Below are 18436 nucleotides of genomic sequence, written 5' to 3'. Positions count from 1 at the left end.
TGTCCCTTCCCCCCATATAATGCCCCATGCAGGATGTCACCTCTCCCCCCATATAATGCCCCATGCTGGATGTCACCTCCCCCCCATATAATGCCCCATGCTGGATGTCACCTCCCCCCATATAATGCCCCATGCAGGATGTCACCTCTCCCCCCCATATAATGCCTCATGCAGGATGTCACCTCTCCACCCCATATAATGCCCCATGCAGGATGTCACCTCTCCCCCCCCAATATAATGCCTCATGCAGGATATCACATCTCCCCCCCATATAATGCCTCATGCAGGATGTCACCTCTCCCCCCCATATAATGCCCCATGCAGGATGTCACCTCTCCCCCCATATAATGCCTCATGTAGGATGTCACCTCTCCCCCCCATATAATGCCTCATGCAGGATGTCACCTCTCCCCCCCATATAATGCCCCATGCAGGATGTCACCTCTCCCCCCATATAATGCCCCATGCAGGATATCACCTCTCCCCCCCATATAATGCCCCATACAGGATGTCACCTCTCCCCCCCATATAATGCCCCATGCAGGATGTCAACTCACCGCCCCATATAATGCCCCATGCAGGATATCACCCCCCCCCCATATAATGCCCCATGCAGGATATCACCTCCCCGCCCCATATAATGCCCCATGCAGGATATCACCTCTCCCCCCCCCATATAATGCCCCATGCAGGATGTCACCTCTCCCCCCATATAATGCCACATGCAGGATGTCACCTCTCCGCCCCATATAATGACCCATGCAGGATATCACCTCTCCCCCCCACATAATGCCCCATGCAGGATATCACCTCTCTCCCCCACATAATGCCTCATGCAGGATGTCACCTCTCCGCCCCATATAATGGCCCCATGCAGGATATCACCTCTCCCCCCCATATAATGCCCCATGCAGGATGTCACCTCCCCCCCCATATAATGCCCCATGCAGGATGTCACCTCTCCGCCCCATATAATGCCTCATGCAGGATATCACCTCTCCGCCCCATATAATGCCCCATGCAGGATGTCACCTCCCCCCCCCATATAATGCCCCATGCAGGATGTCACCTCTCCCCCCATATAATGCCACATGCAGGATGTCACCTCTCCGCCCCATATAATGACCCATGCAGGATATCACCTCCCCCCCCCACATAATGCCCCATGCAGGATATCACCTCTCTCCCCCACATAATGCCTCATGCAGGATGTCACCTCTCCGCCCCATATAATGCCCCATGCAGGATATCACCTCTCCGCCCCATATAATGCCTCATGCAGGATATCACCTCCCCCCATATAATTCCCCATGCAGGATGTCACCTCTCCCCCCATATAATGCCTCATGCAGGATGTCACCTCCCCCCCATATAATGCCCCATGCAGGATGTCACCTCTCCGCCCCATATAATGCCCCATGCAGGATGTCACTTCCCCCCCCATATAATGCCCCATGCAGGATATCACCTCTCCCCCCATATAATGCCTCATGCAGGATGTCACCTCCCCCCCATATAATGCCCCTTGCAGGATATCACCTCTCCGCCCTATATAATGCCCCATGCAGGATATCACCTCTCCGCCCCATATAATGCCCCATGCAGGATGTCACCCCCCCATATAATGCCCCATGCAGGATGTCACCTCTCCCCCCCCATATAATGCCTCATGCAGGATGTCACCTCTCCGCCCCATATAATGCCCCATGCAGGATGTCACCTCTCCCCCCCCATATAATGCCTCATGCAGGATGTCACCTCTCCCCCCCATATAATGCATCATGCAGGATGTCACCTCTCCCCCCCATATAATGCCTCATGCAGGATATCACCTCTCTGCCCCATATAATGCCCCATGCAGGATGTCACCTCTCCCCCCCCATATAATGCCCCATGCAGGATGTCACCTCTCCGCCCCATATAATGCCTCATGCAGGATGTCACCTCCCCCCCATATAATGCCTCATGCAGGATATCACCTCTCTGCCCCATATAATGCCCCATGCAGGATATCACCTCCCCCACCCATATGCGTAATGCCTCATGCAGGATGTCACCTCTCCCCCCCATATAATGCCTCATGCAGGATGTCACCTCCCCCCATATAATGCCTCATGCAGGATATCACCTCTCCGCCCCATATAATGCCCCATGCAGGATATCACCTCCCCCCCCCATATTATGCCTCATGCAGGATGTCACCTCTCCCCCCTATATAATGCCTCATGCAGGATGTCACCTCTCCGCCCCATATAATGCCCCATGCAGGATATCACCTCTCCCCCCATATAATGCCCCATGCAGGATGTCACCTCTCCGCCCCATATAATGCCCCATGCAGGATGTCACCTCTCCGCCCCATATAATGCCCCATGCAGGATGTCACCTCTCCGCCCCATATAATGCCCCATGCAGGATATCACCTCTCCCCCCCATGTAATGCCTCATGCAGGATGTCACCTCCCCCCATATAATGCCCCATGCAGGATGTCACTTCTACCCCCATATAATGCTTCATGCAGGATGTCACCTCTCCGCCCCATATAATGCCCCATGCAGGATGTCACTTGTTCCCCCCACCACCATATAATGCCCCATGCAGAATGTCACCTCTCCCCCCCATATAATGCCCCATGCAGGATGTCACCTCTCCGCCCCATATAATGCCCCATGCAGGATGTCACTTGTTCCCCCCCACCACCATATAATGCCCCATGCAGGATGTCACCTCTCCCCCCCATATAATGCCCCATGCAGGATGTCACCTCTCCCCACCATATAATGCCCCATGCAGGATGTCACCTCTCCCTCCATATAATGCCCCATGCAGGATGTCACTTGTTCCCCCCAACATATAATGCCCCATGCCTCCATACATATAAAAAAAAAAATCAAATACTCACCTCACTTCTCACCTGCTGCCGCTGCTCCGGACCCCTCACCTGCACGGCGTCTTCCCGCTTTGCGCTGTGACTGCTCAGGAGAGAGCGCGGTGTAAAGACGTCACCGCACCCTCTAACCTGAGACGTCACAGTGCAGCAGCCGCGGAAGAGACCGGAGCTGCTGCGGAGGCACGGGGAGCGGTAAGTATTGTGTCGGGGCCCTGAGCAAGCGGGGGGAAGCGGGCGCTGGCACCGGCACCGCATCGCTCACGGGTCCCATAGCACGGCGGGGTGCCCGACGGGGAGTGGCCCCGTGCCTGCTCAGGGCCCCGGCACTGGCCTGGGTGCGCCGGGTGCTAATGCCGGCCCTATGTGGGACTGCAACAGCTCAGTTTCATTTAAGAGCCAATTTTATTAAGTGCAGGGGATGGGGGTCTAGTGAAAAAGACTCCTCCATCCGACTCTAATACAGCAAATATAAAAGTAAATTCATTTCTATGAACTTCAGTTCTCCATCATCCTGCACACTGTAGTGCTGTCCTGTCTGTGAGACCTGGAGTTCTGTTCATCCTGAGCCTCCTGATTCATGAGAAGAATTCCAGGACTGACACACAGGCGGAGCACAGAAGTGATAGGAGAGGGATGGAACTACAAGGTACATGGTGCAGTGTTTTAAATGTTACCCAGGACTTTGAGCCATGTGTTAATCACTGCCAAAATCTAATTAAAGTGTAACCGTCATTCTAATTTCTATTTCATAAATCAATAACACAAGTGTAAACAAGAAACTTTGTAATAAATCTTATCAGAGAAATCCGCTTCTTTCTCCGCCAGGATGGGTCATTCATTCTCAAAATTCCCCATTCATAGGTAAAGTCTGTATTCAGTGAAGACACAATGTTACATTACTGACACCGCAGATGAGATTGTTACAATAAGATTCTATGTAGAGGGGAGGGGGGAGGAGCTAGAGGCGATCAGACAATTGCAGGTTCAAGTCCCCTAAGGGAACTAACAACTGCAGTATAAAGTGAAATAAAATAAAAAATTAAATAAAAAAATTATAAAAGTTCAAATCACCCCCCTTTTCCCATATTAAAAATAAAGAAATAAAACATATATTTGGTATTACTGCGTTTGTTAAATTCTGATCTATCAAAATCTAAAATAAATTAACCAGAAAATGAGAAAAAAAAAACACGAAAAAACAGAATTAGTTTTTTTTGGCTGCCGCAACTTTGCAGTGAAAATCCAATGAGAAGTGATCAAAACATTGTATCTACCTAAAAATGGTATCAATAAAATGTCAGCTCAGAGTCCAAAAAATAATCCCTCACACAGCCCCATTGACCAAAAATTGAAAACGTTTCGGAAAATGGCGACACAAGAGAAATTATTTTTTACAAATTTCCACATTTTTTTCACCACTTATATAAAAAAACAAAAACTATACATGTTTGGTTTCTGCATACTCGTACTGACCTGGAGAATCATATTACCAGGTCAGTTTTACCATATAGTGAAGATGATAAATATAAGCCCCAAAAAACAAGATAAAATGGATGGTGTCATTCAGAAGTACAACTTGTCCCGCAAAAAACAAGCCCTCACATGGCCGTGTGGAAGAAGTGAAAGAAAAAACAGAAGCGCAAAAATGGAAAATCGCCCAGTCAGGATGAGGTTAAACATTAAATGAATTATAGTGCATGACGTGATTTATTTATCCACATGCACCCTATGTCAGGTGCAGTATATCAGCGGCACAGCATGCACTTACTTATCTTTCATTTATTATTTGTTTTGCACACAACATAGGAGGTGGCCAATGAATTGCTATTACGTGGTCTGCCCGTTACTTATGTTTGCTTCTTTGTATCACTATTTCTACAATGGATTTTCAGCCATTCGAGATAGGACTAAAGGCCAAACAAGCCTGAAAAGCGTGGTCGAACGGCTTCTTGTCCCCCTTTGTCTTTATGGGCCTTGTCTTTTAGAAGATTCAAATAAAGTAATGAGAGATTTGACCACATTTTTTAATGCTGGAGTAGTTTTAGTCTTTGGTCTAGGCTGATGCTGCAATCCTTGTGCATGGGGTGAGCGGCTGCTTCTCCTTTCCTACAAGGAATAATAACAGTGTGGATGAGATGCGCGACAACCCTGACAACTTGTCTTTTAGACTTCCAGCAGAGATGTTACATTTTCTTTTCGGCTTCATTTGCTCTTCGGGAAGTTGATACATTGTATCTGGAACCATTTCCCTTTCATGTTACATTTCTGAGCCGTCACTTTTGGGATACTGCGGCCGCGCTGGAGCAATGATGTGGGAAGGGCATTCATCTAATGGCATGGTGACTTTAATCAGACCGGACGGAACCAGGTCAGGCCGACCGCCTGCGGCTGAGCCAACATGTCATCAGCGGGAATCATGAATGCGTCCGCGCTCCCATTCACATCTCTGTATGGATCAAGCCTGGGAAATGGGCGCCACTCACATTATTATCTTCTTTTGAGGGAATCATCCGTGGAAGTCATTGGCTTCAGGGAAGACGATCTGCGGATGACAAGAATCCAGACGACCACAAGCAGCTGCTGGAGTGACGGACAAAGGAGCCGGAGTCAGGGATCTTCCTACAATCTTAAGTATTTCTAAGAGATAGAGCCAACCTCAGTATTAACCACCATCGTCCTCAAAAGCCAGTAGTCAGTAGACATTTTACAGCTCACAGCTGAGGGTCTGTTACATTGTCTTAGTAGTTGGAAAGCTAAAAATATCATTTGCAGAAATGTATCTTCTGTCCTGATAATTTGTTACATTTCACCTGCATTGATACATTGTGACAAACAATGAGGACTCCTGGGTGGAGTTTAGTAACCACGTGATCGTGGGAATAATGTAAGGGGTGGAGTCTGACAACTATTTGTTGTGTGGTAAAATATGTGTCAGAGGAATAAAGCTGCAGGTCGCTACAAGGTAACAGTGACTGCAGACACATGTACTCACATACAGACACACCGGATGACATTACCTGTCCAGCCAGGCTAAAAGATTCTTGGCAGCACCGATCAGATCCACCACAGAGGTAAGGAAGTCATTTGGCAGTCGTCGGGAGGCCCTCCCATCATAATGTCCGCTCCGCCTTCTACCCGTTATGAAGTTTTGTAGATTTTTGGCTGATGCGTTAAGCTTGTGAGAGAGGGTCCGCAGGTTCTCCGTCTCCAGGCCATAATTCTGCAATAAGAAAAGAAGAGACATGAGATGACTTGTATTCTGCATTTTCACCAATTTGTTTTCTGCTGGTTCTAGCTCACTACTTTAGACTACCCCCCCAATGTATCCCCCCGGGGCCCCTTAGACTTTTTGTAAATACCTTCCGTTGCAGATACTGCCTGTGAGTGGCGCTATCACTGGCCGCTCACAGGCATCACGTGACCCCCGGCTGATGTCACGACAAGTGCTGGCAGCAGCCGGGGGTCTTTCTCTTCCTGGTTCCACGGTGGATGCCAGGCTATGGGCGGGGTTACCCCAACGTGTCACACCCGGCATCCACCGCGGGCTTTCCTAATGAATGGGGAGAGGCAGAGCGCACGGTGGATGCTGGGTGTGACGCGGGGGGGCTGGGTGTGACGTGGGGGGGGCACCCCGCCCACAACCCAGCAGCCACCGCGGGGACCCCAGCGCTCAGTCATGTCTCACTTGTCGTGAGGTCAGCGCGGAGCGCGGAGTCACATGATGCCTGTGAGCGGCCACCGATAGCGCCGCTCACAGGCATTATGGGCAACGGAAGGTATTTACAAAAAGGCTTAGGGCCCCGGGGGGATACAGTGGGGGTGTAGTCTAAAGTAGTGCACAACTTCTCTAATTTGGAATCGACTCTGAGCTGGTGGGAGATAACTAGCTGCTATGATGTCTTCTATGTACAGCACACAGGGATGGATTCCTGCTCTTTATTCTTTAGCCCACAGAGAGAAACAACAACATGAAGGAAATTATACAGCTGTACTGAGCAGTGTGGATGTGATTCCAGCTCTGGGGTAGGGTAGAAGACTTGTTACAAAGCTCAGCATGATCTTTTAGTGTCTCCCTCTCTCTTTTCTCACTCTGTTCCTTACTCCTCCTCCATCTCCCATCTTCCCCCCTCCATAGAGTATAACAGGAGCTGTAACTAACTCTTCACAGTGCTGGGAGCTGTGTACTGACACCTCACTGTGCTGGGAGCTGTATCCTGACACCTCACTGTGCTGGGAGCTGTATCCTGACACCTCACTGTGCTGGGAGCAGTATCCTGACACCTCACTGTGCTGGGAGCTGTATCCTGACACCTCACTGTGCTGGGAGCTGTATCCTGACACCTCACTGTGCTGGGAGCTGTATCCTGACACCTCACTGTGCTGGGAGCTGTATCCTGACACCTCACTGTGATGGGAACTGTATCCTGACACCTCACTGTGCTGGGAGCTGTATCCTGACACCTCACTGTGCTGGGAGCTGTATCCTGACACCTCACTGTGCTGGCAGCTGTATCCTGACACCTCACTGTGCTGAGAGCTGTATCCTGACACCTCACTGTGCTGGGAGCTGTATCCTGACACCTCACTGTGCTGGGAGCTGTATCCTGACACCTCACTGTGCTGGGAGCTGTATCCTGACACCTCACTGTGCTGAGAGCTGTATACTGACACCTCACTGTGCTGGGAGCTGTATCCTGACACCTCACTGTGCTGGGAGCTGTATCCTGACACCTCACTGTGCTGGGAGCTGTATCCTGACACCTCACTGTGCTGGGAGCTGTATCCTGACACCTCACTGTGCTGGGAGCTGTATCCTGACACCTCACTGTGCTGAGAGCTGTATCCTGACACCTCACTGTGCTGAGAGCTGTATCCTGACACCTCACAGTGCTGGGAGCTGTATCCTGACACCTCACAGTGCTGGGAGCTGTATCCTGACACCTCACAGTGCTGGGAGCTGTATCCTGACACCTCACAGTGCTGGGAGCTGTATCCTGACACCTCACTGTGCTGGGAGCTGTATCCTGACACCTCACTGTGCTGGGAGCTGTATCCTGACACCTCACTGTGCTGGGAGCTGTATCCTGACACCTCACTGTGCTGGGAGCTGTATCCTGACACCTCACTGTGCTGGGAGCTGTAACCTGACACCTCACTGTGCTGGGAGCTGTATCCTGACACCTCACAGTGATGGGAGCTGTAACCTGACACCACACTGTGCTGGGAGCTGTATCCTGACACATCACTGTGCTGAAAGCTGTATCCTGACACCTCACTGTGCTGGGAGCTGTGTACTGACACCTCACTGTGCTGGGAGCTGTATCCTGACACCTCACTGTGCTGGGAGCTGTATCCTGACACCTCACAGTGTTGGGAACTGTATCCTGACACCTCACAGTGATGGGAGCTGTAACCTGACACCTCACTGTGCTGGGAGCTGTATCCTGACACCTCACTGTGCTGGGAGCTGTATCCTGACACCTCACAGTGTTGGGAACTGTATCCTGACACCTCACAGTGATGGGAGCTGTAACCTGACACCACACTGTGCTGGGAGCTGTATCCTATAACCTCACAGTGCTGGGAGCTGTATCCTGACACCTCACAGTGATGGGAGCTGTAACCTGACACCTCACTGTGCTGGGAACTGTATCCTGACACCTCACGGTGCTGAGAGCTGTATTCTGACACCTCACTGTGCTGGGAACTGTATCCTGACACCTCACTGTGCTGGGAGCTGTATCCTGACACCTCACTGTGCTGGGAGCTGTATCCTGACACCTCACAGAGCTGGGAGCTGTATCCTGACACCTCACTGTGCTGGGAGCTGTATCCTGACACCTCACTGTGCTGGGAGCTGTATCCTGACACCTCACTGTGCTGGGAGTGGTATCCTGACACCTCACTGTGCTGAGAGCTGTATCCCGACACCTCACTGTGCTGAGAGCTGTATCCTGACACCTCACTGTGCTGGGAGCTGTAACCTGACAGCTCACTGTGCTGGGAGCTGTATCCTGACACCTCACTGTGTTGAGAGCTGTATCCTGACACCTCACTGTGCTGGGAGCTGTATCCTGACACCTCACTGTGCTGTGAGCTGTATCCTGACACCTCACTGTGCTGGGAGCTGTATCCTGACACCTCACTGTGCTGGGAGCTGTATCCTGACACCTCACTGTGCTGGGAGCTGTATCCTGACACCTCACTGTGCTGGGAGCTGTATCCTGACACCTCACAGTGGTGGGAACTGTAACCTGACACCTCACTGCGCTGAGAGCTGTATCCTGACACCTCACATTGCTGAGAGCTGTATCCTGACACCTCATTGTACTGGGAGCTGTATCCTAACACCTCACAGTGCTGGGAGCTGTCCTAACACCTCACAGTGCTGGGAGCTGTATCCTGACACCTCACTGTGCTGAGAGCAGTATCCTGACACCTCACTGTGCTGAGAGCTGTATCCTGACACCTCGTTGTGTTGAGAGCTGTATCCTGACACCTCGCTGTGCTGAGAGCTGTATCCTGACACCTCACAGTGCTGGGAGCTGTATCCTGACACCTCACAGTGCTGGGAACGGTATCCTGACACCTCACTGTGCTGAGAGCAGTATCCTGACACCTCACTGTGCTGGGAGCTGTATCCTGACACCTCACTGTGCTGGGAGCTGTATCCTGACACCTCACTGTGCTGGGAGCTGTATCCTGACACCTCGTAGTGATGGGAGCGGTAACCTGACACCTCACTGTGCTGAAAGCAGTATCCTGACACCTCACTGTGCTGGGAGCTGTATCCTGACACCTCATTGTACTGGGAGCTGTATCCTGACACCTCACTGTGCTGGGAGCTGTATCCTGACACCTCGTAGTGATGGGAGCGGTAACCTGACACCTCACTGTGCTGAGAGCTGTATCCTGACACCTCACAGTGATGGGAGCTCTAACCTGACACCTCACAGTGCTGGGAGCTGTATCCTGACACCTCATTGTACTGGGAGCTGTATCCTGACACCTCACAGTGCTGGGAGCTGTATCCTGACACCTCACTGTGCTGGGAGCTGTATCCTGACACCTCACTGTGCTGGGAGCTGTATCCTGACACCTCACAGTGCTGGGAGCTGTATCCTGACACCTTACAATGCTGGGAGCTGTATCCTGACACCTACTGGGAGCTGTATTCTGACACCCCACAGTGCTGGGAGCTGTAACTTGACACCTCACTGTGCTGGGAGCTGTAACCTGACACCTCACTGTGCTGAGAGTTGTATCCTGACACCTCACTGTGCTGGGAGCTGTATCCTGACACCTCACTGTGCTGGGAGCTGTATCCTGACACCTCACTGTGCTGAGAGTTGTATCCTGACACCTCACTGTGCTGGGAGCTGTATCCTGACACCTCACTGTGCTGGGAGCTGTATCCTGACACCTCACTGTGCTGGGAGCTGTATCCTCACACCTCATTGTACTGGGAGCTGTAACCTGACACCTCACAGTGCTGGGAGCTGTAACCTGACACCTCACTGTGCTGGGAGCTGTATCCTGACACCTCACTGTGCTGGGAGCTGTAACCTGACACCTCACTGTGCTGGGAGCTGTATCCTGACACCTCACTGTGCTGGGAACTGTATCCTGACACCTCACTGTGCTCATGTGATGAGTCCCTGATAAGATGAAAACATTCTCCAGCTTATTTTAGATTGGTTGATGATTTAAAATATTTTTTTTTTATTCCAATAAAATGCTACATTTTTATAATTTGTCTATACTCCTCTGTACCCATGACTGTTAGCCTGTGGGTACTGTGTTATAAAGATAGAATTTAGCAGTTTTTTTTCAGAGTGAATGATTAGTAAAGAATGAGAAGTGGCTCATAAGTGGAGAAAGAAGCAGATTTCTCTGATAAGATATATTACACAGTTTCTTATATTCGCCTTCACTATTGATTTATACAAAGTTTGTTGAATGTAGGGTTAATTCCTGCACTTTTGGATTTATATGTTGAGAGATAGGATACACTTTATATACGATGGCCCGCTATATTGAGGGGCGCAGATGCTCCTCCTGGTCTATATCATCATGGCGCTGATCCAGTCATCTGTACATAAATCTCCGTCATCATATAATTAAAACCTTAGTTACAATGTATCAGTGTAGGTGGGAGCGATGAGCCTGGGGTCATGTATGGAGAGAGATTCCTGCTGCTGATAACCCAACATTCTGATACATTGTAACAAGCCCGGATAAGTGTTATGGAAGTCTCCACATAAACGATATATTATAATATTTCACTGACATGACATAGAGATCCTGAAACTGAGAAATGGAAATATAAAACAATTATAGATGCAGAAGTATTCATTATATTTGGGGAACTGGAGACTCCTATCCAGCTACAGGAATATTAGTATCAGAATGTACAATGTGTGGCTGTCTGTATACAGTATATCTCCTGCAATGCAACACAGCATGGACACAATATAATATGTGTACCCTGACCGAGAACATGAAAGCAAACTGCTGACAATTATCACCAACAGCCGAGCTACAATCACACACCATGCTGCATTGCATTAAGGGAGATAGATCATGCACTGCCTGTTGTATGTATGGAATACAATGTACGGTAATTTCAGAATTGCGGAAGCAGAATTAAATGTGATTGGAGTATAGGACATTGTGTAACATCAGAAGTACGACTAGAGTATGAGCTGTGAATGCAGCTCTGGAGGTGACTGGAGTATAGAGCATAATGCAATATCAAAATTGTAAATATAAGAAATAATTTAATATCAGGATTGCGAATACCGCTTTGAATGTAAATGAAGTAAATTGTGAATGCAGCTCTGGAGGTGACTGGAGTACAGGACATGATATAGTATCTGAATTGTGAATGTTAAGCGATGGATTTCCCTGCGGTGCAGTCACACAATAGTCCAAACAGGGAACCTGAACACAACCCTGATCACTCACCATCAGCACAAAATCCTACTAATCCTCAATCCGCACATTTACATAAAACTGTTCACAAAGACTCGTCACGTCCTGTCACTGCACAGATCGTTCTCAGCGATTCATCCAGAGATTCACAAAAAGTGAAAGTAGATGAAGACGACGGAAGAATGATTTTACATTTTACTACAGCAATAAACATGAAAATATATAAAGGATTTCCCCAAATACCTCCGCCATGTATGAGAGCAGCTGAACTCACCGGAAGGAAGAAGCTCTACCAAAGGTCTATCCCAACATACAGAATGGACAAGTCTACAGATAGACAATGGCAAACACTGAAGATCTGTATATGAGAGTACCTACATTACATTACTGATCATGAGTTACATCCTGTATTATACTCCAGAGCTGTGCTCACTATTCTGCTGGTGCAGCCACTCTGTACATACATTACATTACTGATCCTGAGTTACATCCTGTATTATACTCCAGAGCTGCACTCACTATTCTGCTGGTGCAGTCACTGTGTACATACATTACATTACTGATCCTGAGTTACATCCTGTATTATACTCCAGAGCTGCACTCACTATTCTGCTGGTGCAGTCACTGTGTACATACATTACTGATCCTGAGTTACATCCTGTATTATACTGCAGAGCTGCACTCACTATTCTGCTGGTGCTGTCACTGTGTACATACATTACATTACTGATCCTGAGTTACATCCTGTATTATACTCCAGAGCTGCACTCACTATTCTGCTGCTGCAGTCACTGTATACATACATTACATTACTGATCCTGAGTTACATCCTGTATTATACCCCAGAGCTGCACTCACTATTCTGCTGGTGCAGTCACTGTGTACATACATTACATTACTGATCCTGAGTTACATCCTGTATTATACTCCAGAGCTGCACTCACTATTCTGTTGGTGGGGACACTGTGTACATACATTACATTACTGATCCTGAGTTACATTCTGTGTTACACTCCAGAGCTGCACTCACTATTCTGCTGGTGCAGTCACTGTTTACATACATTACATTACTGATCCTTAGTTACATCCTGTATTATACTCCAGAGCTGCACTCACTATTCTGCTGGTGCAGTCACTGTGTACATACATTACATTACTGATCCTGAGTTACATCCTGTATTATACTCCAGAGCTGCACTCACTATTCTGCTGGTGCAGTCACTGTGTACATACATTACATTACTGATCCTGTACTGATCCTGAGTTACATCCTGTATTATACTCCAGAGCTGCACTCACTATTCTGCTGGTGCAGTCACTGTTTACATACATTACATTACTGATCCTGAGTTACATCCTGTATTATACTCCAGAGCTGCACTCACTATTCTGCTGGTGCAGTCACTGTGTACATACATTACATTACTGATCCTGAGTTACATCCTGTATTATACTCCAGAGCTGCACTCACTATTCTGCTGGTGCAGTCACTGTGTACATACATTACATTACTGATCCTGTACTGATCCTGAGTTACATCCTGTATTATACTCCAGAGCTGCACTCACTATTCTGCTGGTGGAGTTACTGTGTACATACATTACATTACTGATCCTGAGTTACATCCTGTATTATACTCCAGAGCTGCACTCACTATTCTGCTGGTGCAGTCACTGTGTACATACATTACATTACTGATCCTGAGTTACATCCTGTATTATACTCCAGAGCTGCACTCACTATTCTGTTGGTGGGGACACTGTGTACATACATTACATTACTGATCCTGAGTTACATTCTGTGTTACACTCCAGAGCTGCACTCACTATTCTGCTGGTGCAGTCACTGTTTACATACATTACATTACTGATCCTTAGTTACATCCTGTATTATACTCCAGAGCTGCACTCACTATTCTGCTGGTGCAGTCACTGTGTACATACATTACATTACTGATCCTGTACTGATCCTGAGTTACCTCCTGTATTATACCCCAGAGCTGCACTCACTATTCTGCTGGTACAGTCACTGTTTACATACATTACATTACTGATCCTGAGTTACATCCTGTATTATACTGCAGAGCTGCACTCACTATTCTGCTGGTGCTGTCACTGTGTACATACATTACATTACTGATCCTGAGTTACCTCATGTATTATACTCCAGAGCTGCGCTCACTATTCTGCTGATGCTGTCACTGTGTACATACATTACATTACTGATCCTGAGTTACCTCATGTATTATACTCCAGAGCTGCACTCACTATTCTGCTGGTGCAGTCAGTGTGTACATACATTACATTACTGATCCTGAGTTACATCCTGTATTATACTCCAGAGCTGCACTCACTATTCTGCTGCTGCAGTCACTGTATACATACATTACATTACTGATCCTGAGTTACATCCTGTATTATACCCCAGAGCTGCACTCACTATTCTGCTGGTGCGGTCACTGTATACATACATTACATTACTGATCCTGAGTTACATCCTGTATTATACTCCAGAGCTGCACTCACTATTCTGCTGCTGCAGTCACTGTATACATACATTACATTACTGATCCTGAGTTACATCCTGTATTATACTCCAGAGCTGCACTCACTATTCAGCTGGTGGAGTCACTGTGTACATACATTACATTACTGATCCTGAGTTACATTCTGTATTATACCCCAGAGCTGCACTCACTATTCTGCTGGTGCAGTCACTGTTTACATACATTACATTACTGATGCTTAGTTACATCCTGTATTATACTCCAGAGCTGCACTCACTATTCTGCTGGTGCAGTCACTGTGTACATACATTACATTACTGATCCTGTACTGATCCTGAGTTACCTCCTGTATTATACCCCAGAGCTGCACTCGCTATTCTGCTGGTGCAGTCACTGTTTACATCCATTACATTACTGATCCCGAGTTACATCCTGTATTATACTCCAGAGCTGCACTCACTATTCTGCTGGTGCAGTCACTGTGTACATACATTACATTACTGATCCTGAGTTACATCCTGTATTATGCTCCAGAGCTGCACTCACTATTCTGCTGGTGCAGTCACTGTGTACATACATTACATTACTGATCCTGAGTTACATCCTGTATTATACTCCAGAGCTGCACTCACTATTCTGCTGGTGCAGTCACTGTGTACATACATTACATTACTGATCCTGAGTTACATCCTGTATTATACTCCAGAGCTGCACTCACTATTCTGCTGGTGCAGTCACTGTGTACATACATTACATTACTGATCCTGAGTTACATCCTGTATTATACTCCAGAGCTGCACTCACTATTCTGCTGGTGCAGTCACTGAGTACATACATTACATTACTGATCCTGAGTTACATTCTGTATTATACTCCAGAGCTGCACTCACTATTCTGCTGGTGCAGTCACTGTGTACATACATTATATTACTGATCCTGTACTGATCTTGAGTTACATCCTGTATTATACTCCAGAGCTGCACTCACTATTCTGCTGGTGCAGTCACTGTGTACATACATTACTGATCCTGAGTTACATCCTGTATTATACTCTAGAGCTGCACTCACTATTCTGCTGGTGCAGTCACTGTGCACATACATTACATTACTGATCCTGAGTTACCTCCTGTATTATACTCCAGAGCTGCACTCACTATTCTGCTGGTGCAGTCACTGAGTACATACATTACATTACTGATCCTGAGTTACATTCTGTATTATACTCCAGAGCTGCACTCACTATTCTGCTGGTGCAGTCACTGTGTACATACATTACATTACTGATCCTGAGTTACATTCTGTATTATACTCCAGAGCTGCACTCACTATTCTGCTGGTGCAGTCACTGTGTACATACATTACATTACTGATCCTGAGTTACATCCTGTATTATACTCCAGAGCTGCACTCACTATTCTGCTGGTGCAGTCACTGAGTACATACATTACATTACTGATCCTGAGTTACATTCTGTATTATACTCCAGAGCTGCACTCACTATTCTGCTGGTGCAGTCACTGTGTACATACATTACATTACTGATCCTGAGTTACATTCTGTATTATACTCCAGAGCTGCACTCACTATTCTGCTGGTGCAGTCACTGTGTACATACATTACATTACTGATCCTGAGTTACATCCTGTATTATACTGCAGAGCTGCACTCACTATTCTGCTGGTGCAGTCACTGTGTACATACATTACATTACTGATCCTGAGTTACATCCTGTATTATACTCCAGAGCTGCACTCACTATTCTGCTGGTGCAGTCACTGTGTACATACATTACATTACTGATCCTGAGTTACATCCTGTATTATACTCTAGAGCTGCACTCACTATTCTGCTGGTGCAGTCACTGTGTACATACATTACATTACTGATCCTGAGTTACCTCCTGTATTATACTCCAGAGCTGCACTCACTATTCTGCTGGTGCAGTCACTGAGTACATACATTACATTACTGATCCTGAGTTACATTCTGTATTATACTCCAGAGCTGCACTCACTATTCTGCTGGTGCAGTCACTGTGTACATACATTACATTACTGATCCTGAGTTACATTCTGTATTATACTCCAGAGCTGCACTCACTATTCTGCTGGTGCAGTCACTGTGTACATACATTACATTACTGATCCTGAGTTACATCCTGTATTATACTCCAGAGCTGCACTCACTATTCTGCTGGTGCAGTCACTGAGTATCCATCAGAATCTGTAGACAAAATCAGTGGAACAATCAGAGAAGTATACTAGAAACACGTCACCACTTCTGGATTTTTCACAGACTCCTGGTTTTAACTTACAGATAGAGAAGTAAAATACTGACCAAATGCTGAAGGTGTGAACGCAGCTTTATCCTTATAGTTTGTTACAATGTATCAGTCTGAATCCCAAACATGATTTTTTCTCAATACAACACAGAATTCTTTTACACCGTGTGGGCTTTAGCACCAGTGGGGGGGAAGCGGCTTTCTGACAATTATCGTTCCTGTTATTATTCATAGTCCAGGGCGGACTGCGACCATCACTGAACCCTGCAGCATCTTCCGCGGATCTCTGAGATTTACCAGGAGCCGGAGATCCGGCTGATTCCTGGGATCACTGAGCTATAAGTTGCAGTGGATGTAAAGCCAATGTTTTCGTGCACCGCCTCTCCTCGGTGGGGTGCAGGGGAGACATTTCTCCAGCAGGGTAATTACTGTTGCTCTGCAGGAGAGCTGAGTACTGATCTGAGGGTTCAAAAGGTAAAAGCAGAACCACGGCAAGAAGCCATTTTACCAGGAATCGGCAATTTATCCTCTCACATCCTTCTGACTTTCATCTCCTCTTACATTATACTCAGTGTCATCAATGAGGATAATTAGTAGCTGCACTCAGGGGGCTGCAGCAGGCACCGCTCCTGCCAGCCGACGCCGCACCCCCAAACCACAGATTTACTGCCGGGTCTTCAGCTTTCTATTAATGCTAACAATAAAATGACACCTTCCCCATGAAGTACACAATTGTTCAGACTCATACATTCTGCCTTATAGATTGTGTTAGAAGAAATGTTCTAATATTATTAAGAAGTGGCCACTAGGGGCGCTGTTCCCCTGCGAGAAGACGAATAGTTCTGGGTGTAGACGCCTCATCACCTTCAATGTAAAACAGCCAAGTATAATCTATAGGAAGACAATCCGAGACTGATGTAACGAGATGTGAGATCCTGCAGCCTGAGCGATCACAGGAAAAGAGCAGAGCATTATCTATATAACCACACATACTGCAAACATAAACGCACAGCTCTGCTACATCAACACACAGCTCTGCTACATCAACACACAGCTCTGCTACATCAACACACAGCTCTGCTACATCAACACACACAGCTCTGCTACATCACACACACAGCTCTGCTACATCACACACACAGCTCTGCTACATCACACACAGCTCTGCTACATCACACACACAGCTCTGCTACATCACACACACAGCTCTGCTACATCACACACAGCTCTGCTACATCACACACACAGCTCTGCTACATCAACACACAGCTCTGCTACATCACACACATAGCTCTGCTACATCACACACACAGCTCTGCTACATCAACACACAGCTCTGCTACATCACACACACAGCTCTGTTACATCACACACAGCTCTGCTACATCAACACACAGCTCAGCTACATCACACACACAGCTCTGCTATATCAACACACAGCGCTGCTACATCAACACACAGCTCTGCTACATCACGCACACAGCTCTGCTACATCACACACACAGCTCTGCAACATTAAAATGCACACGCTAAGCTACAAATAAAGGGTGAGATCTGCAGCCTGAGTATTAACAGGAAAACAGCACAGAGTATTATCTATATAACCACACACACCACAAACATCAAACAACCCTGCTACATAATCACACAACTATGCTACATCAACACACGCACAGCTTTGCAACATTAAAACAAACACACACATTAAGCTACAATTAAGGTGTGAGATCTAGCAGCTATACAAATACACAAACACACACAGCTCTGCTACATAAACACACACACACTTCTGCTACATTAACACATGCACAGCTCTGCAACATT

General features: G+C 47.2%; 1 protein-coding gene across 2 annotated transcripts in view; it reads right to left on the bottom strand.

The window, feature by feature from the left end:
* LOC141155309 (connector enhancer of kinase suppressor of ras 2-like) overlaps nucleotides 1-18436 on the bottom strand; it is a 586755-nt gene that overhangs the window by 191158 nt on the left and 377161 nt on the right. For both annotated transcript variants that reach the window (XM_073642150.1, XM_073642151.1), the window contains exon 3: nucleotides 5909-6111. In XM_073642150.1, coding sequence (XP_073498251.1) covers nucleotides 5909-6111 — 203 coding nt within the window. The remainder of the gene's footprint in view (nucleotides 1-5908; nucleotides 6112-18436) is intronic.

This window comes from Phyllobates terribilis, unplaced genomic scaffold (genome assembly GCF_046119375.1).
Source record: "Phyllobates terribilis strain yellow unplaced genomic scaffold, ASM4611937v1 Scaffold_7__3_contigs__length_470593459, whole genome shotgun sequence".
Classification (NCBI taxonomy): Eukaryota; Metazoa; Chordata; class Amphibia; order Anura; family Dendrobatidae; genus Phyllobates; species Phyllobates terribilis.
The sequence above is the reverse complement of the archived record's forward strand: the minus strand, read 5'-3'. Positions and strand labels throughout refer to the sequence as shown.